The following is a 24383-nucleotide window of genomic DNA, read 5'->3' on the forward strand; positions in this document are numbered from 1 at the left end:
TCCCCCTTCTGAGGAATGGGTTTGTTAAGGTTAAGAGCTCACGTTCCTCCCTGTGCGCAGGATTGCTGGAACGGACCTGAGCTCCCCTAATCCAGGGTTTCCTTCAGAGCAACTTCCCAGGACTGAGTGCTCCCCCTTCTGAGGAATGGGTTTGTTAAGGTTAAGAGCTCACGTTCCTCCCTGTGCGCAGGATTGCTGGAACAGACCTGAGCTCCCCTAATTCAGGGTTTCCTTCAGAGCAACTTCCCAGGACTGAATGCTTCCTCCCTCCTGAGGGTAGGAATCTACCAGGGACAGACCTTTGAGAGTTATGGACCTGCTACAAGGATGTTGGCGTGCCCCCTTTCCAGGGTTCACTTATAAGAGCACCACTCCTTGGTGGCCAAGTTCTCCTCCCTGTTTCCCAGGGTAGGAGCTTGACCTTCATGCTTCAGGTTTCTACTCTCCAGCCTTTATTCTGGATGTATGCTCCCCTCTATGAAGGGTAACAGTGAGAGCATTCGCTCCTGTTCGGTTGTGCAGCTCCCCTTCTGGGAAGGGTCTTCTATGAGCGCCAACCCACCTTCGTGAGATTGCCAGACCTTCATACAGGTCGCGTGGACCGGGCTGTGCACGCTCCCCCTTTTCATTAAGGGTTCCCTAAAAGACAGCAGTGCCCCCTTCTGGAGAAGCGATCCTCCCTGTGGATCAGGGTCAGGATTTTTGTCCTCTACTGTCGTCCACTATTGCAGGATGGTCTCAGCTCCATGTTCTTCTCTGTTGACAGATAGCTTGCGAGCTTCTGTCCAGGGGAGGGTTAGTGTGGCAATCCCCTCACCTTCAGGGTTATCCCCTTTCCGTCTCTTCAGACGGCATGGAGCTGATAGTGAAACCCTCTGGGAAAACACTCTCCTTAAAACCGATCATGTCGGTAAGCGTCCCACGCTATGCCTGGGCGTCTTCCAGTTAAAACCACAAGTGTGGTAAGTGCACACACACCTGGGGCACTTTTATAAAATCCACGTGTTGGTAGGTTCCCACCAAGTTTGGGTTCCTCTTTTAAATCCCTTTTTGGTATGGGTCACACGTTTTGCCTTGTTCCCATCTATTGGAGTCGGCTCACAACCCCGGTTCCCTGGGTTCGACTCCTTTGATATCTTAGCTGATGTCTGCTGACCATCCACTATTAGGGCGCGCCACTACTAGTGGCCCTTTGAACGGACCCAGGACAGGTTTCTGCCCTCATATGGGAGCCAGTTCCTGAGGGAACTAGGCCCTATGTTGCGGTAGTTTCTGGTTCTGACAAGTCTAAGTTTCCATCGAAGCTTAGCCGTTTCCCTCAGAAGGAATTACTATAATTCCAAGCCTGAGCTGTGCCCTGGGTTCTACCCAGTCTGGTAAGTGGGTAACAGGTCAGGCCTCTGGCCGGGAGGGGTAACGTTTTGACAGCCGTCACCACGTCCTAGTAGGGGCAATTCCTCTCAGAATTGTTGCTTAGTGCTCGCTGGCTTAGCATGCACTCCCCTCAGCATGGCAGCGTTGGTATACCGTTCCCCAAAAGCGCCCTCTAGAGGACGCAGTGAGAGTTCCCTTCGGAAGGGAACGTCTCAGGTTACGTATGTAACCCTAGTTCCCTGAGAATAGGGAACGAGACACTGCGTCCTCTAGGCTTCTTCGCCATGCTTCGGACGATAAAGCTTCAGACTTTGAAGATGTATTGTGTTGCACGGGCGCCTCTTTATGTTATGGTCGCCCGGTAGTGACGCAACGGCAGCGACTGACGCGCCGCGGTGACGTCATACGCTGGCGCCGGCCATTTCATGTAGTTTTTCTATGCATTCTTCAGACTCGAGGCACGCTGCAGCGTTCCCCAAAAGCGCCCTCTAGAGGACGCAGTGTCTCGTTCCCTATTCTCAGGGAACTAGGGTTACATACGTAACCTGAGACGATTTTTAGGCAAAATAAGAAAAATTTACACATTTCCATTCTGTTCAAAAGTTTTCACCCCCGGCTCTTAATGCATGTTTTTTCCTTCTGGAGCATCAGTGAGTGTTTGAACCTTCTGTAATAGTTGCATATGAGTCCCTCAGTTGTCCTCAGTGTGAAAAGATGGATCTCTAAATCATACAGTCATTGTTGGAAAGGGTTGAAATACACATAAATGCTGGAAAACCAAAGAATTTGTGAGACCTGAAAGATTTTTCTGAAGAACAGCAGGCAGTTTAACTGTTCAGGACAAATAAGGAACTCATGAAACAAACAAAACACAGCTGTGGTTCATGGTTCATTATCCATCACTGTGGAAAAAAAAATCAGTAATGCAGCTTGCAAAAATATTTTCTAAAAATGTTTTGCTAATGAATCCAGAAAGCTATGAAAAAGTTTTTAAAAACGTTTTTTCTTAGTTATACAAACATTAAGGGAACTTTCCATTTGCGAATATTACAAGAACACTACTTCTGAATGCTCTCTTAAACTTCTTAAAATCACATTTAAAAAAAAAATGTTTTTGATTGGTGATGTGAACTTTGACGGAACATTCAACTTTCGAAATTGAAAAAAATTGTTTTATTTTAACTCTGTTATTTTTATTAAAGGATATGTTCACTTTCAGAATGAAAATTTACAGTTAATGTACTCACCCCCTCGTCATTCAAGATGTTCATGTCTTTCTTTCTTCAGTCATAAAGAAATTATGTTTTTTCAGGAAAACATTTCAGGATTTCTCTCCATATAGTGGACTTCTATGGTGCCCTGAGTTTGAACTTCCAAAATGCAGCTTATATTTGTCTTCAAAGGGCTCTAAACAATCCCAGCCAAGGAAGAAGGGTCTTATCTAGCAAAACAATATGTTCTTTTCTAAAAAAAAATTACAATTTATATACTTTTTAACCACAAATGCTCATCTTGTCTAGCTCTGCAATGCACATGCGTACTTTACAGTTAGGGTATGTCTAAAAACTCCCATCTCATTTTCTCCTCCAACTTCAAAATCATCCAACATCGCTGCAGAAGTACCGACCCAGTGTTTACAAAGTGAATGTGCAAAGAAATCAAACATGCTTTCCAAAAAATGTGAAACAGCGATGAGTTTTTTGACATACCCTAACTGTAGAGTATGCAATGTGCAGCGGATAACTAGACAAGACGAGCATTTGTGGTTAAAAAGTATATAAATAGTAAATATTTTTAGAAAATATCCGATTGTTTTGATAGATAAGACCTTTATTACTAGTCTGGGATCATTTAGAGTCCTTTGAAGATGCATTTAAACTGCATTTTGGAAGTTCAAACTCGCGGGCACCATAGAAGTCCACTATATGGAGAACATTCCTGAAATGTTTTCCTCAAAAAACATAATTTCCTTACGACCAAAAAAAGAAAGACATGAACATCTTAGATGACAAGTGGGTGAGTACATTATCTGTAAATTTTTGTTCTAAAAGTGAATTACTCCTTTAAGGGAGATCTATTTTAACAGCACGAGCCTGATAATGAACGAAAACCCGCCATAATTAAAGGCAAACGCGAGTGAAGCGCGGGAATCTGACAGACACGGAGGATCAGAGATATTAATTCCTCACATTCCCAGACAGCAGCAGAGATGATCGGAATGAACCGGGGAGAATCGCTGCGGTTCGGTTTGTCTCGGCATCTTCTGAGACACTTTGTGGTTTTGAGTGAAAGTAAGCAAATAACGGCGCAGCTGCTGCACGCGCACGCACATGAACGCGCTCACTGAGCTCACGCGCGCCGCAGGTGAGAGCGGATTGATGTCACGCGCACATGGTTCGCTCAGTAAACAATAACAACTTTAACAGACCCACACGTTCTTTAAATTAATTTCTTTATTTTAATAGCCAAATTTCATATTCATAAATGTAAATTTTCAGGTAAAAATCAATATTTTATTGCATTTAAAAATGAAGTGAAGCATTATATTGAGTCAATATAGCCCTCAAAGGAGCAAAAAGCTTTGCGAATTGTGCAAGCATGTACATCCTTTAATGACTTCCTATGATATTGTTTATATCTCCCCCTAGCTTTTGAAATTTCCTTGGAATTTTTTGGAATGCACAAATTTCTGATATTAATTGGGAAAGATCTTGTCAAATCCTTACAAAGTTTCAATAAAGTAAAAGAGTGCATTTCAAAATACTTCACAAATTGTAAAGTAGCTCTTCTAAATTCGTGGACATTGGCAATACTTGCAGTTTCTGTAACACACATGTGGACTAGTGTCATTTTGTTTTATAATTGTGATTTGTCTCTTAGTTTTTGGTCTGACGTTAGTGCCTTTCTATTTTTTTGCAAAGAAATGTTAATTATATGCTTATAATTTGCATATCTTTAAAAAATATTATTTGTACTTATTCACACAAAAGTAAAATAATTATGTTGTTAACTTTTACATTTTGCAAGGTAAATATTATATTCATAAACAGAAGTGCATACAAAAATGTAATTTATTTTGAGAAATGGAAGCTTTGAAAAGGTCCCTAATGCAAATTAATAACAAAAAGAATGACATATTGTTACATTTCCTGATTTATTCTGGTAATGTTCGCCCGCTGTAACATTTAAGTGTTTAAATTTTGAAATTTTGAACTATTGTTTAGTTGTTGTTTTTTTAAATTCTGTCCTCTGTGGTTATTAGTTTATTTTATCTATTTTTTCTCCTCTTATTCACTGTTCTACAGCTTAAGATTGCTCTTACATTTTGTGTATCTGGATTTACATTTCAATATTTTAGTAATGTTCAATCATTTTTCCTTAATAAAAAAAAATAGTCAAAAAAAAAAAAAAAGAGAAAAACTTCAGCGAAATTTTAAAAATCTATAAAACCAGTCCAAAAATACTGATTTGTGACTCTGGAGCACAAAACCAGCCTTAAGTAGCACAGGTATTTCGTAGCAATAGCCAAAAATACATTGTATAGGTGAAAATTATCGATTTTTTTAATGCCAAAAAATCATTAGGATATTAAAATCATGTTCCATGAAACCTAATTTTTGATTAGTAATATGCATTGCAAAGAACTTCATTTGGACAACTTTAAAGGCGATTTTCTCAATATATACATATATATATACATATATATATATATATAGTACATTTTTTATATATATATAAGTATGCATCTGTGTTATTTTGTTACATCAGTGAGATGCAGAAATGGTGAAGCAGGTTTGAAAGAACTCCAGTTTAAACACATCAAAGGGATTCCAGCACATGAGACACTGATCTTTATATGAGCCACGTCTCTCTCTCTCTCTCTCTCTCTCACACACACACACACACACACACACACACACACACACACACACACAAACAGTTACTCAACCGCACAAAAACAAACATGGGATAACCACATATGCCCACATATAGACTTCTGCCCACATCTGAGCCCTCAAACACACACACACACACACACACACACACACACACACACACACACACACACACACACACACACACACACACACACACACACACACACTCACACACACACACACACACACACACACACACACACACACACACACACACACACACACACACACACACACACACACACACACACACACACACACACACACACACACACTCCTGTGTCTGACATACATAATCAGTGATCAGAAAGCAGTTTGTCTGAGTGCTGACCCATAATTACAGATCAACATCTACAACTGCTGACACTTATTTGTTCTGTCCTGCTCTCTCTCTTCATCTCAGAGATGAAACGATCTGGATTCTTTATCTAAACGGTCTCTATTCTGCTCTCTTTATGTTCGAGCTTGATGTCTGCAAACAGAGAGGAAGATGTTCAGAACTAAAGAATTGCTTTTCAGTTTGAGAGCGAGAATTTGTACTGAACATATGGGAAGTTGAGCTCCACTACTAAAGTCAATGCATTAAACATATCAAATAAATGCAAAATGGAAATTTCAAACGATTGAATTTCAATTCAAATTATATTCAGACTAAAGATCTGATTTGGATTTTTAAAGACATTCAATTTAAAAAAGATCTGGCTGTCGTGGTTCAGACTGAATAAATTGCTCTTTTAGAACTAGTTCTTATTTTCATGATTCAGTTTGTTTCATGTTTTGACTTTGACTTCATTTATTTGTATTCATGATGCGTTGTTCATTATAACAGGTTGATTTGCATCTAATCCCTATAGACAGGCTTTTCAATGTCAAGCTGTTTAAACATTGATAAGAATCAGATCATCATAATGCATCCTTGATTAATAAAAGTATTAATTTATTTTACACTTTTCAGCAAATCAGCATATTAGAATGATTTCTGAAGCATCATGTGATACTGAAGACTGCAGTGATGATGCTGAAAATGTAGCTTCGATCACAGGAATAAATTACATTTTAACAGATATTCACAGCTATTTTAAATTCTAGTAATATTTCATAATTTTAATTTTTGTTTTTTTTTTACAAATATATGCAGCCGTGGTGAGCAAAAGAGACAAACTTTTTAAAATGGAATTTGCTGTCATGCATTTTATTTTATTTTGGCTTTTTCATCACAGGAATAAAGTCCATTTTAAAAGTAATTTCCAATAAAAAGAATGGAAAAGAATCTCTTCTGCTCAGCAGGGCTGCATTTATTTGATCAAAAATACAGTAAAAATTATGAAACATTATTCAAATTTAGAACAGCTGTTTTCTATGTAAATATCTGTTAAAATGTAATTTATTCCTGTAATCAAAGCTGAATTTTCAGCATCATTACTGCAGTCTTCAGATCACATGATGCTTCAGAAATCATTCTAATATACTGCTTTGCTGAAGAGTTTTAAATAAATTAGTGCTTCAATAATTAAGGATGAATTAAATTATTCATAAGTGCCAGTAAAAACATTTATAATGTTACAAACAGTTTGTATGTCAAATAAATGCTGTTCTTTTGAACTTTCTATTCATCTGCGAATCCTGAAAAATACAATGTATGACGGTTTCCCCAAAAATATAATGCTGCACAACTGTTTTCAGCATTGATAATAATCAGAAATGTTTCTTAAACAGCAAATCAGAATATTAGAATGGTTTCTGAAGCATCATGTGATCTGAAGACTGCAGTAATGATGCTGAAAATTCAGTTTTTCACAGAAATAAATTACAGTTTAACAGATATTCACATTGAAACCTGGAATTTTAAATTATAATATTTCCTAACTTTTACAATATTTTGATCAAATAAATGCAGCCTTGGTGAGCAGAAAAATTGTAAAGTCTTCATTTTTTTTCATTATCCAAACTTTTTGACAAATATTTTTGGCTCTTTGAGGATCTTCACCATGATCTTCTCTTGTACAGGAATGCATCCGAAATCAAAATAATGGATAACATAACAAAATGAATCATATTTATGTGTTTTCTGATTCAGCTACTACATAAAGGAGTCCCGAGGCAGCCGGCGATGGCTGATGTTTCTGGAGGGTGAGTGAATCAGTCAATTGTGATGATCAGTGAATGTGTGTGTATTTGTGTGGATGATCTAACCAGGTGTGTGTTTGTGTCGTTCAGGTGGCTGGTACTGCTTCAGCAAACACACCTGTGACAGCAGATACGAGACCATGAGGAGACTCATGAGCTCCAGCAAGTGGCCTCCCACCAGGACAGGTGGGAAATCTCATTTTGGTTAAAGGGGTCATCGGATGGCCTTTTTCCACAAGTTGATATGATTCTTTAGGGTCTTAATGAAAAGTCTCTAATATACTTTGGTTAAAAATTCTCAATAGTAGTGTAAAAAAACCACCCTTTTTCCTTGTCAAAATCAGCTCTGCAAAACATCAGCTCATTTTAAGACATGGCCCCTTTAAATGCTAATGAGCTCTGCTCGCCCCGCCCCTCTCTGATGAGGGATGATGAGCTGTAATGTTTACTTTAGCCTCGTTTATCGGCGTAACTTGCCAACAAGCACATTATTAAGAAAGGCCATTTGCAAAGATGGATTAAAACCCTTCTACTCACTTCTGCTGTGGGTGAAACTGCATCAGGAATGATTCACACGAACATAGACGCATATGTAGATCGGGATCGGCGCTTTCCTTTAAAAACGAAAGTAACGTTATCCTCTGCGTCTTCAGCGGCTCAGATGTTGGGAGTAAATGACAACTGCTGTGTTCATTATTACACCCAACAACAGAATTAGTGTCTTCCTCTGCACCTGAGTCACACAATGGCGATGGAGAGGGCGGGGCTAAGGTAAGACGCTCATGTCAATCAAATGTGTTTCGTCACAACCACAAGAAGCTGAGAATGAGCTGATTTTAAAAAGAGGATATTACTTTTAAAGATTAAACAAATACCACTGGGTGGATGTTTATCATTGTAGGGAGGTTGTGTTCACAAACTGACACACATTAATGTGCAAACAACATGGAAAAGTTAGTTTTGCAATTACTGTTGAACTGTCAGCAACTGAACTGCAGCTCAAACTATTTCAAATCTAGAGAATTAATCTCAAATCATCTCTTTTTTTAAACAGTACAAAACCCCAACCCATTAAGGCAGTACAGTTATAAACGAAAGAAAGAAAGACAAATACAAATCACTTAACGAAATTAACCATGGTTTTATTCTAGTAAAAATGTAGGTTTTTTTGTATAACCAGTTTTATAACCAAAATGATGGTTAGTGTAGCAAAACCATAGTTAAATTGTGGTTTGATCATTAATTTGATCTCTTCGTATTTCAAAAGAGAAATATAGTTTTCAAAGATTTTCAAGGGTGTACAATTTAGTAGAGACACTGTGACATGTCCCTATCAATATACAGTGACCAAACTAATTAAACATTTAATATACATAAACTATTTTTAAATTGAACAAGTTTCACAGTTTTAAAAAAATAGATATGTTTTTTTTTTTATTACAAAATATGTAATGTAACCAATATGGAAGCCTGTTTCTGCCACTGAATAAAAACTAAAAAAGATAATTGCAACTTTGTATCTCGCAATTCTGACTTTTTATCTCAGAACTGTGAGACATAAACACACGATTGCAAGTTATAAAGTCAGAACTGCGGGATATAAACTCACATTTGCAAGAAAAAAGTGAGAATTGAGAATTTATATCTGACAATTCTGACTTTTATTTTGCAACTGTGAGTTTGTATCTTGGAATTCTCACTTGCAAATTCCCAGGATTGAGATATAAACTTGCATTTGTGAGTTATAAAGGTTTATATTCTCGGAATTCTGACTTTATAACTCACAATTGTGAGTTTATATCTTATAATTCAGAGAAAAAAAATGTCAGTAATAGGAGTTTATATCAGAATTTTGAGAAAAAAGTCAGTAGGCTTTTGTGAGATAACAAGTCACAAATTATTATTAATAAATGATTGGTTTAATCAGTGGCGGAAACAGACTTCCATAAGTTATTAAAACAAAATCCAGAAAAATTTGAACAGAACCTGCTTTATGAAAAAAAAGGAAAAAACAAACAGACCAAATGTGACCCTGGACCACAAAACCAGTCTTAAGTCGCTGGGGTATATTTGTAGCAATAGCCAAAAATACATAGTGTGGGTCAAAATTATTGATTTTTCTTTTATGTCAAAAATCATTAGGAAATTAAGTAAAGATTATGTTACATTAAGATGTTTTGTAAAATTCCTAATGTAAACCTATCAAAATGTAATTTTTGATTAGTAATATGCATTGTTAAGAACCTAATTTGGACAACTTTAAAGGTGATTTTCTCAGTATTTTGATTTTTTTGCACCCTCAGATTCCAGATTTTCAAATAGATGTATCTCGGCCAAATATTGTCCTATCCTAACAAACCATACATCAATAGAAAGCTTATTTAGTGAGCTTTCATATGATGTATATATCTCAGTTTTGTAAAATTTAACCTTATGACTGGTTTTGTGGTCCAGGGTCACAAATAGTTTTCATAGAGTCCTGAGTGTCAACAAACTACTTAGCACCACATTCTAAAGCACTAAGCAACACAACTGCATAATAACACCCTAGGAAAGCTCAGAGCAGTCTAACAACAGCAGCTGTGTCCAAAACCAGCATATTCTGAGTGTCAGCTCCACTAAAGCTGAAGTCCATGTGTGTGTGTTTCAGGAACAGGGATCCTGTCGTCTCAACCCGAGGAGAATCCACACTGGTGGAACGCAAACACAGTGTATGATTAAGACTACTATTACACAGATAATAATATTTGATATCCTCTAAACCCAAACCTCACAGAAAACCTTCAGAGTCTTTACATTTTGATACTGTTTGCTATTTTTATAATGTAGATATGACAGAGTTTGTCTAACCAGTACTCTGTCATGAGGTTATTGCAGTATATTTTAAAATGTAACCCTATTTCAGTCATTCTACTTCAGAATTTCACATTTATTCCAATGTTATTTGCTGTTTCTTTCTAATGAATAGTGTGTTTGTGTGTAGGTTTGTGCCGTACTGCTCCAGTGACGTTTGGAGCGGCTCTGCAGCGAAGACTGACCAGAGTAAAACAAACAAACACACAGACATATTTCCATCATTCCCATTTATCTGTGTGTGTCTAACTGTGTGTCTCTGTGTTCAGATGATTATGCGTTCATGGGGTCTCAGATCATTCAGGAGGTCATCAAGGAGCTGGTGACTAAAGGACTGGACGCTGCTAAAGTGCTGCTGCTGGCCGGGAGCAGGTGAGCACCAGATAAATAAATGCAGAAATATTTATTCATATTTGGAATTAGTTTTTATATTTTTATATCTTCAATTTTTATTTTAAATGTTATTTTTTTTATTATATATATATATATATATATATATATATATATATATTTTTTTTTTAAATATACAGTACAGATTTGGTCTGTACTGTATATTTTTCTGTTTATTAAAGTTTTTACTCTACATTTGTGCAGTTTTCAGTGGGTTAGTGATATTTTTGAAATATATATAAATTAATAAATAAATATTTTTTAAATGGGTTTTTATACAAAAACTGCTTTTTTATGTAAAATTCACTTTATAAAAGACCCACAATTCTAACTTTAATTCATGGGATAATTTCACATGGTTTAGTGTAAGATTTTTGCCTGTCTTTTGGAAAATCTAGTTTTAAAAGTAAAAAAAATAACTTTTACCAGTAGGTGGCTGCAGAGCTCCACTATTTGCTATTTGACCACCTGAAAGATATTTTTTCAACACATAGTTTTTTCAGTTGAATTCATATCTACAGTACAGACCTGAATGAGAAGGTGTGTCCAAACTTTTGGTCTGTACTGTACCTATTTTACTTTATTTTTATTTCAGTTTCAGTTATTTTGCTACTTTTAACCTCATTTTAAATATTGCCAGAGTTTATTTTTTTAAGTTCAGATCATTCATCAAATGTTTACATTTTATTTCGGCTTTATTTCAATGAACTACTTTTGAAACTTTAATATAGTCCTGAAAATAATTAAATATTTGTACATACACTGCCGCTCAAAAGTTTGGGATCAGGTTTGCAAATCATTTGATTTAGATCGAGGCTTTGGAACAGGTTCGCGAATCATTATAGCAGCTGTTTGGACTCTCATTCTGACGGCACCCATTCACTCCAGAGGACAAAAGATGAAACAAATCTATCATTAAGATGTTTTAACTCAAATACAAGTCCATACTCCATAATAATGTTTCCTCTAGTGAAAAAGTCCATCTCCTGTTGTGTCTCACATCAAAATCTGAGCTGTTTTGTCCTGTAAACGGCACTTAATCTGATTGTTTGAATAATGGATTTGTTTCAGCTCAGGATGTTAACTGATGGACTGGAGTGGTGTGGATTACATGTGGATTATTGTGATGTTTTTATCAGCTGTTTGGACTCTCATTCTGACGGCACCCATTCACTTCAGAAGACAAAAGCGGAAACAAATCCATCATTAAGGCATTTTTAGTCCATTTAAGTCCATAATTTATAATAACGCTTCATCACAGTGAAAAAGTCCATCTCCTGTTGTCTGTGTTTTCGGCTGTTTTGACTTGTAAACGGCGCTTAATATGACCACTTTTTCACTGGAGGAAGCAATATTATGGATTATGGACTTGTATTTGAGTTAAGAATGTCTTTATGATGGATTTGTTTCAGCTTTTGTCTTCTCAAGATGTTAACTGATGGACTGGAGTAGTTTTATGGATTATTGTGATGTTTTTATCAGCTGTTTGGACTCTCATTCTGACGGCACCCATTCACTTCAGAAGACAAAAGCTGAAAGAAAACCCATCATTAAGACGTTTTTAAATCAAATAAGAGTCCATAATCTATACTAACGCATCCTCCAGTGAAAAAGTCCATCTCCTGTTGTGTCTCACATCAAAATCTGAGCTGTTTTGGCTTGTAAACGGCACTTAATCAGGCCACATTTTCACAGGAGGAAGCATTATTATGCATTATGGACTTGTATTTGAGTTAAAAACGTCTTTATGATGGATTTGTTTCAGCTTTTGTCTTCTCAAGATGTTAACTGATGGACTGGAGTGGTGTGGATTATTGTGATGTTTTTATCAGCTGTTTGGACTCTCATTCTGACGGCACCCATTCACTTCAGAAGACAAAAGCTGAAACAAATCCATCATTAAGACATTTTTAACTAAAATACAAGTCCATCATTTATAATAACGCTTCATCCAGTGAAAAAGTCCATCTCCTGTTGTGTCTCACATCAAAATCTGAGCTGTTTTGGCTTTTAAACTGCACTTAATCAGGCCACATTTTCACTGGAGGAAGCAATATTATGCATTATGGACTTCTATTTGAGTTAAGAATGTCTTTATGATGGATTTGTTTCAGCTTTTGTCTTCTCAAGATGTTAACTGATGGACTGGAGTAGTTTTGTGGATTATTGTGATGTTTTTATCAGCTGTTTGGACTCTCATTCTGACGGCACCCATTCACTTCAGAAGACAAAAGCTGAAAGAAAACCCATCATTAAGACGTTTTTAAATCAAATAAGAGTCCATAATCTATACTAACGCATCCTCCAGTGATAAAGTCCATCTCCTGTTGTGTCTCACATCAAAATCTGAGCTGTTTTGGCTTGTAAACGGCCACATTTTCACAGGAGGAAGCATTATTATGGATTATGGACTTGTATTTGAGTTAAAAACGTCTTAATGATGGATTTGTTTCAGCTTTTGTCTTCTCAAGATGTTAAACTGATGGACTGGAGTGGTGTGGATTACTCATGGATTATTGTGATGTTTTTATGAGCTCTCATTCTGACGGCACCCATTCACTCCAGAGGATCCATTGGTGAGCTATTCCTTTAAGAGAGACTTGTCATTAAGGGAAATCTCTGTGTGTTGTGACAGTGCCGGTGGTACCGGCGTCCTGCTGAACGTGGACCGTGTGTCGGAGCAGCTGAAGGATCTGGGTGTGGGTTCGGTTCAGGTTCGGGGTCTGGTGGACTCGGGCTGGTTTCTGGATAACAAACAGTACCGCAGCACCGACTGCATCGACACCATCAGCTGCGCTCCGACCGAAGCCATCAAGAGAGGAGTGCGGTGAGGCACAAGGACACATTGACACATGTTTGTGCTGTTTGTTCTGTATGTCTGACAGTGTTCTGTGTTCAGGTATTGGAACAGCGTGGTTCCGGAGCGCTGCGGTCGGACGTATAACGGCGAGGACTGGAACTGTTTCTTTGGCTATAAGGTTCAGCCCACACTCAAGAGTACGTCAGTCTGCTGCGCCCTCTAGTGTTTCAATCAACAACACACCACTGACTGTTGGTTTTATTATTTTTTATTAAACACTTGTTCAGACACAAATGCCAGAAAACATATGACAAGGAAAAGAGCCAGGGGTTCAAGGATGGTTCGAGGATTTAAAAATTTAAAAAGAGGAATTTTAAATAAATAAATAATAAAAAACAAAAAAAAAATCAAATAAATATATACATAAAAAATACAAAAAAAAAAAAAGTGTTAGTTGCACTTTTGTTACAGGAGGTAGATAAAGATTTAATATAGATTTTAATCTTTTTGAAAGTAAGAAAAAATATAAATAAGTAAATATTTAAATATTGCTTCTCAAAAGTTTGTATTTGTATTTAATTTCAAAGCATTAAAATGTTTTGTTACTTAAAATTAAATAAACATTGCTGAATAAAATACAAGTTTTTTTTATTTGATTGTATTTCAGATAAAGCTTATTTTATTTTAAGTAATACATTTTTTTAATGGTTTTAGTTAGCAACAATAAACCTAATATAAAACTACGAATATTAGAAATGTTGAAAAATTAGAAATGTTGCTGTGAGAACTAAATTACATTAATAAATATACAAAAATATACATGCAAAAAAAGCAATACATACAAAAAGACATATAAGTGACTAAAATGTAGACTAAAATTTAAAAAATAATTGACTAAGCTATACATGCAAAAAGTCATATAAACAAAAAAACAAAAACACACAAAATGACTAAAATGTAAACTAAAGTTAAAAATTTTAAAATAATGAAAATAAATAAATTAATTCATTCATTAAAGCTATACATACAAAGTCATATAAACCAAAAAAAAGACTAAAATGTAAACTAAAACAAAACAAATTAGTAAATATAATAATAGGACGGTATATAAATATTAACAAATACTATAATTGTAGTATACACAAAATAGTCACTGATGTTTCAGTCACTGAATTATCTGAAATAAAATAAGATAAACTACTTAAATTGCTAAAAACTAAAATAAATAATGAATTAAAGCTGTTTAAATGAATCTGACATGAGTGTGACATGATGAGTGTGTCTCTCACCTGCTCTCTCTCTCACTCTCTGTCTGACTGTGTCTCTCGTCCACACTCTCTCTCTCTCTCTGTGTCTCAGGGCCGGTGTTTGTGGTTCAGTGGTTGTTCGATGAGGCTCAGCTGACGGTGGATAATGTCCATCTGACGGGTCAGCCGGTGCAGGAGGGCCAGTGGAGATACATCCAGAATCTGGGCGGCGAACTCAGAAACACCCTCAAAAACGTCCCGTAAGCTTCAGCTGCACCTGCTTCTGTGAATACTGTCACCAAAACACCAATCATCAAACAGAACGGTCCTAAAAACAGGCTTAATGTTTTATGCAAAATATTACTTATTATTTATATTTAACAAATTATTATTATTATTTTTTAAAATATATCCTTTATTCTTTTTTATTATTTTATTGTTTATAAAACAATATTTTGTTGTGAAAATAAATGCTTTACAATCAAACTGATCTCTGACTGGCTCTTGAATGCAATTTAAAATAGTGGTTTTCTATTTTAATATAAAAATAGATCAACGCTGCATTTTCAGCATCATTACTCCAGTCTTCAGTGTCACATGATCCTTCAGAAATCATTCTAATATACTGATTTATTATCAGTGTTGGAATCAGTTGGGCCTAATATTTTTTTTTTTGGAACCTGTAATACTTTTTTCAGGATTCTTTAATAAATAAATAAATAAAACAGCATTTATTTAAAATATAAACTTTTGTAACAATAAACACCTCGTTCAAAGTTTGGGGTCAGTACTTTTTTTCATTCTTTCTCTCTTTGAAATAAATGTATACTTTTATTCAGCAAGGATGTGTTAAATTGTTAAAAAGTGATAGTAAAGACTTATATTGTTAGTTTTTTTAACCTTTTTTTTTTTCATTAAAAATCCTGAAAAAAGTATCACAGGTCCCAAAAAATATTAAGCAGCACAACAGTTTCCAATATTGATAATAACAGTAATTAATCAGTATATTAGAATGATTTCTGAAGGATCATGTGACACTGAAGACTGCAGTAATGGCTGATGAATTATTATTATTTTTATTATTTTAAACCTCAAACTGATCTCTGATTGGCCCCTGATTGTTTTGATTGACAGGGCCATGTTTGCTCCCGCCTGTTTGTCTCATGAGATCATCACAAGAAGGTGAGTATGCAGTGAGTGCTCACTCGTTTTTTTTTTTATCTCACTATGTGTGCTTCAAAAGCAAAAAATAAACATGAACATTTTTTTGCAATGTTACATTTTAAAAATCATTATCTTCAGATCCTGTATTTTCTATACCAGTAAGTCAATCTTTTTCCTTCAGTTACTGGATGGACATCCACGTCAAAGGCACCTCACTCCCTCGAGCGCTGCAGTGCTGGGACCGTAGTCTCCGTCAGCACTCCAACGGCAGCAGCGTTCAGGCTCCGCCCCGGGGCTGTCCTCTTCACTTGATTGACAGCTGCCCGTGGCCCCACTGCAACCCCACGTGTCCCACCATCAGAGACCAGCTGACGGGGCAGGAGATGAGCGTCATCCAGTTCCTCACGCACCTGGGCTTCGACGTGCAGCGCATGGCACAGCAGCAGGGCATGGAGCCCAACAAACTACTGGGCATGCTCAGTAACGGCACCTGACACACGCCTGTCTGTTCAGCAGACTGCGCTCGCACCGGCTCCGTCCCAAATGGAGCACCTGATGTGGATTTAATGATGGATGATCAGTGAAGGTGGCCCTTTCTATAACACCACAAATGAGGATTCAGTGAAAATTATCCCAAATCTGTACTACTTTTCCGTCAAGGGACAATATTTGCCCTCTTAATTCTGATTTCCAGGGGCATTTTACCTTTATAAGGGCTACTTTTATAACCTCTTTACATGTATTTTGTTCCTTTGTCCCAGATGTTTTATTCTTACTATTTTTAGGATATGACAGAAATAGTAGGAGTTGTATGCTAGCAGTACATCAGTTTGAGTCACTGAATCATTGACTCAACAGTTTCGTTTAAAAACGCAGATAAAAAAAAACACTGAGTGTTGTTATGAGTCATTGAATCATTAACTTAAACAATTCATTCAAAACGGCTTTTTTAATGAATTTGTCATTGAATTACTGACTCAAAAGAGTTGTCTAAAATAGCTGATTCATTCAGGTACAAAGCAAATGACTGTCTTTATGAATGAGTCATTGAATCATTGACTTAATTGAGTCATTTAAAACAGTTGATTCATTCAAAAATGGCACAAGTGGCTGTTTTTATGAATGAGTCACTCAGTCATTGATTCAATCAGTTCGCTTAAACCCGCTGATTCATTCAGGAACACAGCAAATGACTGTCTTTATGAATGAGTCATTGAATCATTGACTCAACTGAATCAGTCAAAACAGTTGATTCATTCTCAAATGGCACAAGTGGCTGTCTTTATGAATGAGTCACTCAGTCATTGATTCAATCAGTTCGCTTAAACCCGCTGATTCATTCAGGAACACAGCAAATGACTGTCTTTATGAATGAGTCATTGAATCATTGACTCAACTGAATCAGTCAAAACAGTTGATTCATTCTCAAATGGCACAAGTGGCTGTCTTTATGAATGAGTCACTCAGTCATTGATTCAATCAGTTCGCTTAAACCTGCTGATTCATTCAGGAACAAAGCAAATGACTGTCTTTATGAATGAGTCATTGAATCATTGACTCAACTGAATCAGTCAAAACAGTTGATTCATTCTCAAATGGCACAAGTGGCTGTCTTTATGAATGAGTCACTCAGTCATTGATTCAATCAGTTCGCTTAAACCCGCTGATTCATTCAGGAACAAAGCAAATGACTGTCTTTATGAATGAGTCATTGAATCATTGACTCAACTGAATCAGTCAAAACAGTTGATTCATTCTCAAATGGCACAAGTGGCTGTCTTTATGAATGAGTCACTCAGTCATTGATTCAATCAGTTCGCTTAAACCTGCTGATTCATTCAGGAACAAAGCAAATGACTGTCTTTATGAATGAGTCATTGAATCATTGACTCAACTGAATCAGTCAAAACAGTTGATTCATTCTCAAATGGCACAAGTGGCTGTCTTTATGAATGAGTCACTCAGTCATTGATTCAATCAGTTCGCTTAAACCCGCTGATTCATTCAGGAACAAAGCAAATGACTGTCTTTATGAATGAGTCATTGAATCATTGACTCAACTGAATCAGTCAAAACAGTTGATTCATTCTCAAATGGCACAAGTAGCTGTCTTTATGAATGAGTCACTCAGTCATTGATTCAATCAGTTCGCTTAAACCCGCTGATTCATTCAGGAACAAAGCAAGTGACAGTCTTTATGAATGAGTCATTGAATCATTGACTTAATTGAATCATTCAAAACAGTTGATTCATTCTCAAATGGCACAAGTGGCTGTCTTTATGAATGAGTCACTCAGTCATTGATTCAATCAGTTCGCTTAAACCCGCTGATTCATTCAGGAACAAAGCAAATTACTGTCTTTATGAATGAGTCATTGAATCATTGACTCAACTGAATCATTCTAAACAGTTGATTCATTCTCAAATGGCACAAGTGGTTGTCTTTATGAATGAGTCACTCAGTCATTGATTCAATCAGTTCGCTTAAACCCGCTGATTCATTCAGGAACAAAGCAAATGACTGTCTTTATGAATGAGTCATTGAATCATTGACTCAACTGAATCATTCAAAACAGTTGATTCATTCTCAAATGGCACAAGTGGCTGTTTTTATGAATGAGTCACTCAGTCATTGATTCAATCAGTTCGCTTAAACCCGCTGATTCATTCAGGAACACAGCAAATGACTGTCTTTATGAATGAGTCATTGAATCATTGACTTAATTGAGTCATTTAAAACAGTTGATTCATTCAAAAATGGCACAAGTGGCTGTCTTTATGAATGAGTCACTTAGTCATTGATTGATCAGTTCACTTAAACCCGCTGATTCATTCAGGAACCAAGCAAATGACTGTCTTTATGAATGAGTCATTGAATCATTGACTCAACTGAATCATTCAAAACAGTTTATTCATTCTCAAATGGCACAAGTGGCTGTCTTTATGAATGAGTCACTCAGTCATTGATTGAATCAGTTCGCTTAAACCCGCTGATTCATTCAGGAACAAAGCAAATGACTGTCTTTTGAATGATTCAGTTGAGTCAATGATTCAATGACTCATTCATAAACAGTTTATTCATTCTCAAATGGCACAAGTGGCTGTTTTTATGAATGAGTCACTCAGTCATTGATTCAATCAGTTCGCTTAAACCCGCTGATTCATTCAGGAACACAGCAAATGACTGTCTTTATGAATGAGTCACTGAATCACTCACTCAACTGAATCAGTCAAAACAGTTGATTCATTCTCAAATGGCACAAGTGGGTGTTTTTATGAATGAGTCACTGAATTAGTGACTCAGAGTTGTGGACAAATGGACAATTCGGTGTCAGTCTTTATGAATAAGTCACTGAATCATTGACTCAACCGATTCATTCAAACACACTAAATCAAACAGAAAGAAACTCCACGGTGTTGAACAGAGATGCAAAGTTTATGCTGTGATTCTGAACTAGTTTTGTTGGCGGAACAGAGCAAAAACAGTTGATTATTCACTATAATGTGTCTAAAATGTATGTCTTTTAATATTAACTTAAACAGCACTGTTAAATTATTTATTTATTAATTATATATCATTGTATACTATACTATACTATTTCCAAACTGGACAGTCTCACCTTAAACTGGACAGATGGCCACCCCATCTCCATTTGGGACGGAGCCCGTGTGTCATCACACAGGTGCCATATCCTCCAGAATCAGGTTAACGGCGGCGTCCTCTACTGGACACTCAGTGGACATCAGCAAAATAACAGACATTTGTGGTTTTCTCTGCGGATGAAGGACGGGTCAAACTCTCTGATCTTTTCACTTCAGCTGATAAAAATGCAGCACTTTCACAAATACTGGAAATCTGGATAGCAAAATCAAGACTACTCATCAGAGACAAACACCTCAAACACACAGACATGTTTATATGAACATCTGAACACATCTCTCCACTAAGCTGACTGGATATATTATCCAGAGAAGACAAAACGGCTGCTCAGATCACAGAATCTCCCCAAACCTGACAAGAACATGTGCAGAAATAAATACATTTTAATAATAAATATTTAAAAAAAAATTTTTTAAATACAATTAGATAATTTTTGAACATTTAAACATTTTGAGACTAAATATGTTCTTGACAGGTTTCTGGACATTCACCTTCAGCCTTTATATTGTGATTTGTAGAATATATATAACATAAGACAAACTTAAGCTAAGTCATCTTATTTATTTTATGTAAATCATATTTATGAGTGTTTTTGAAAAAAAGTGATTTTGTGTAAAGTGTACATACCTGTTGAACATTGCTGTTTCATTTGCATGCCTTCATAAAAATAATAATGATTATAATCATGGCCAAAACAATCATTTGTTTTAATATCTACATAATTTATACATATATAAACACACATTTACATACATATACACACACACACACACACACACACACACGTCTCTCAAAAGTTTGGGATCAGTAAGATTTTTAATGCCTTTTAAATGCTTTTCTGCTCATCAAGGCTGCATTTATTTGATTAAAAATACAGAAAAAAACCTGTAATATTGTAAAATGTTAATGCAATTTAAAATTGCGGTTTTCTATTTTAATATACTTTAAAATATAATTTATTCCTTTGATGCAAAGCTGAATTTTCAGCATCATTACTGCAGTCTTCAGTGTCACATGATCCTTCAGAAATCATTCTACTATATTGATTTATTATTAATGTTGGAAACAGTTGTGCTGCTTAATATATTTTTTTTAAACCTGTGATACTTTTTTTAGGATTCTTTGATCAATAAAATGTTGAAAAGAACATTTATTTTAAATAGAATACTTTTGTAACAATAAACACCTTGTTCAAAGTTTGGCGTCAGCTGATAAAAAGTGCTAGTAAAGACCTACATTGTTAGAAAATATTTATATTTTGAATAAATGCTGTTCTTTTTAACTTGTTATTCATCAAAGAATCCTGAAAAAATATCACAGGTTCCAAAAAATATTAAGCTGCACAACTGTTTCCAACATTGTTAAAAAAAAGTAATAAATCAGTATATTAGAATGATTTCTGAAGGATCATGTGACACTGAAGACTGCAGTAATGATGCTGAAAATTCAGCTGTGCATCACAGAAATAAATTATATTTTGAAGTATATTACAATAAAAAACTGTTATTTTGAATTGTAATAATATTTCATAATTTTACTATTTTTTCTGCATTTTTAATCAAATAAATGTAACTTTGAAATGCATAAGAGACTTAAAAATCGTACTGATCCCAAACTTTTGAGCAACAGTGTAAGTAAACACATAAATAAGAAGTAAATAAGAAAGTAAAGTTTAATTAAAAAAAACATATTTATTTAAAACTGTTTGTATGAAAACATTAATATCACAGTCAATTAAACGGAAGGTCCAGTTGAATGATGAACAGTGAGTATGAAATATTTCACAGTTAAATGAAAAGTGTCTCAGTATCAAACACCATCACCAGCACACAGCTAATATTTCCACAGATTTAACCAGAACCCAACTAGACAAAGCTAGCAGTGCGAGTGTTTCTTTCCTCCGGTGTTCCTGTGACGAGTGTCATTCTGGAGGCTAGAAACATCCGTCTGGATCTGCTCAGGATCACGGAGGTTGATGATGGACTCCAGTGGTTTCTATAAGAGATGAACGTTCAGCAGAGCGTCTGTTCAGTCCATTTCTACAGCTCCATCAGTTCAGGAGGAGTGTCAGGAGTAACTGGAATCCTGAAACCAGATGCAAATCACATGATCTAAATCACTAAACAACAACAACAACAAAAAATCACAGTTCTGCTCAGAGTAGCGTTATTTAATAGCATTATTTATATACTAGTATATAGTTAGGGGTTTAATTGTGTGCTACATAATGTCTTTTTGCATGTGTGCATTAATGCTTTAAAGTGCTTGAACCGGTAATATTTGTTAATGAATATATTTTTTATTTCATTTTTATTTATTTAATTATTGTTTAATTATTATAATTATTATTATTTTACCTTAGGTCTATTTTTTAAATTTTAGTTTTAGTATTTATTTATGAATTAATAATGTAATATTTTATTTTATTAAAAACATTTTGAACAGTCTCAAAACACAGAGGGATTTAACATTTATTATAATCATTTATTATATTATTAAATTAATTAATTACTATATATTTATTCATACATTATGGAATGTGCAATTAAGAAAATAAAATGCAACTTTTAAAGTACTTTTTAGTTTTTATTTAGTAATTTTAGTGCCTAAAATTAAACTTATTTCACTTAACAAATTTCTTTTTTTTCCACCCAATATTTATATATATTTGTAGCTTTATTACTAATAAAAATGTTTTTACTAGTTTTAGTTAAGAAAAAAAACAACAGAAGCAGACTCATTTCAATAATAATTTTTTAAAAGCAGATTCTCTGTACCTCGCTTGGTGCTTTGACGCGGCGCGGCGTCACGCCTTTCTTCCGCTCGTGGATGTCCTGCAGTCGTGTGATCAGGAACTTCTTATCCTCGCCCTCCTGAATCAACAGAACAGGAAGTGATGTCATGCTGCACTGTCTCACACACTGATGATCATACTCACATATTGACATGATTCACGTCTCACATTCTCAATCTGTTCCTGGAGCAGTTCGATGATCTTGCGCTGACCGTCCACCACCTGACTGTGGAAGTAGATCACGATCCTGCACAACACAAATCAACACTCATTAGTCAGAAATTTAACATTAAAACTTTTAAGTAAATTAAAAATGTATGTATATATTATGGAAAGTTGCAATAAAGTAAGAGTAAAATTAAATGGACGGACAGACGGATGGTTAAATAAATAAAGTTAGCTTTTTTCCAAATAAAATTTCATTTAAAACTGTGCCTCCAAAAGTTTAGGGATTTAATACAAAATATAATAAAATAAATAAAATAATTTAAATTATTAAATTAAATATGAAAGTAAGTAAAATAAAGAAGGAAAGTAAAATGAAATGCAAGCATACATGAATGAATGAACAGAATGTTGCAATAAATAAAAGTAAAATGACATGTAAGCATGCACAAAAAATTAAATTAAATTTGAAAAACCTCCTGAAGTGAAATAAAAAAAATAAGAGTAAAATGAAATGCAAGCATGAATGAATGGATCGATAAATAAATAAATAAATACAATTTTTTTATATATATAAAATTAAATGTAAATGTGTCTCCAAAAGTGTATAGGGATTTTATATGCAATATAATAATATAAATTAATATTAGACATAGACATTTTCAAAAACATGGCACGTTGCAATAACTAAAAGAAAAATGACATGTAAGCATGCACAAATGTACATTTTAAATTCAATTCAATTAAATTATGAAAAACCTATTCAAGTAAAACTAAAAATAAGAGTTAAATGAAACGCAAGCATAAATGAATAAATAAATAGATCGATAAATGAATAAATATGTTTTGTTTTCCATTTAAAATTTCATGTGAAACTGTCTCCAAAAGAAGTGTATAGAGATTTAATAAAACATAATAAAAATATGAATATAATCAAATATAAATATAAAATACTTTAAAATAAATGAATATTTGACATTTTTAAAAACAAGGAATGTTGCAATAAATAAAAGTAAAATGACATGTAAGCATGCACAAATTTTAAAATGAAATAAAATAAAATTAGAAAAACCTATAAAACTAAAATGACTTTGAGGAGAACCATCAGAGACAAACAAGCAAAGTGTAATGGAGAAGTCTCTTGAGATATGAAAGCGATGTGAGGAGACTCACAGGAATACGCCGGCGGACAGGAAGAGGAAGAGCGGGTTCTCCACCAGGTATTCGTGAGCGGAGGCCAGCCACTGCAGATTGGGATTCACCTCCGCCAGCTTCTGAACCCACAGCTTCCCCGCCTGGAACATGGTCTTCAGCCCACGGAACGGCCCGCAGCTCTCCGACGGACTCATCCTGACACACAATATCATGTTCAGAAAAACAATACAGAATGTTGCAAATAAGAAATAAACACATTAATTAATGATTTCCATGATGTGAAATAATAATCAAAAATATAGCTGCAAGCAGCGATTGCGGGCCCAAGCCACCAAAGGGGCTGTAGACATTGAATGAATGTGAAAAACAGCCAGTTCAGAATTATCAATAAGAATGAACTTATGAGCACAAGTTCAAATAAAAATGTATGCATGCTAACCAATTCTGAATAACTGTTCGAAAGTGTAAGCAAAAATGTGGATTTTTTAGGTGGCGCTGATCCCAACTTTTGCATCATGGTGTTGATGAAGGGTACAGAGTTTGGTTTCGAATGATCAAAGTTTGGCCAAGATGCAGCCTCTGAACCAATTTTGGGTCGACCTTGTTAAGTTCACAACATCATAACTTTGGAACAAAGATAAATAAAAGAAAAATCTGTTTACTGCATTTTGTGCAGCTCAGTCCAAAGATCATCTGAGCCAGTTTTGGGAAGAAT

General features: G+C 35.2%; 2 protein-coding genes across 2 annotated transcripts in view; one reads left to right on the forward strand and one right to left on the reverse strand.

Annotated features, from left to right (window-relative positions):
* Positions 1-21150, forward strand: part of notum1b (notum, palmitoleoyl-protein carboxylesterase b) — a 22501-nt gene extending 1351 nt beyond the window's left edge. Inside the window, exons 4-13 of the mRNA XM_073826349.1 lie at positions 7390-7442; positions 7530-7625; positions 10090-10150; positions 10423-10481; positions 10562-10664; positions 13318-13509; positions 13582-13679; positions 14842-14989; positions 15864-15911; positions 16075-21150. Of these exons, the coding sequence (XP_073682450.1) occupies positions 7390-7442; positions 7530-7625; positions 10090-10150; positions 10423-10481; positions 10562-10664; positions 13318-13509; positions 13582-13679; positions 14842-14989; positions 15864-15911; positions 16075-16387 (1171 nt within the window). The 3' untranslated portion in view covers positions 16388-21150. The remainder of the gene's footprint in view (positions 1-7389; positions 7443-7529; positions 7626-10089; positions 10151-10422; positions 10482-10561; positions 10665-13317; positions 13510-13581; positions 13680-14841; positions 14990-15863; positions 15912-16074) is intronic.
* A 75-nt stretch (positions 21151-21225) lies between these two features.
* LOC141293965 (transmembrane channel-like protein 6) lies at positions 21226-23996 on the reverse strand. Its single transcript, XM_073826036.1, has 4 exons — positions 23687-23996; positions 22517-22595; positions 22332-22427; positions 21226-21639 (listed from the first exon to the last, which is right to left on the reverse strand). Exons 1-4 carry the CDS (start codon positions 23878-23880, stop codon positions 21622-21624), a joined length of 387 nt encoding a protein of 128 aa, XP_073682137.1. The 5' UTR covers positions 23881-23996; the 3' UTR covers positions 21226-21621.
* Between the last annotated feature and the right edge of the window lie 387 nt (positions 23997-24383).

This window comes from Garra rufa, chromosome 20 (assembly GCF_049309525.1).
Source record: "Garra rufa chromosome 20, GarRuf1.0, whole genome shotgun sequence".
In the NCBI taxonomy this organism is placed as follows: Eukaryota; Metazoa; Chordata; class Actinopteri; order Cypriniformes; family Cyprinidae; genus Garra; species Garra rufa.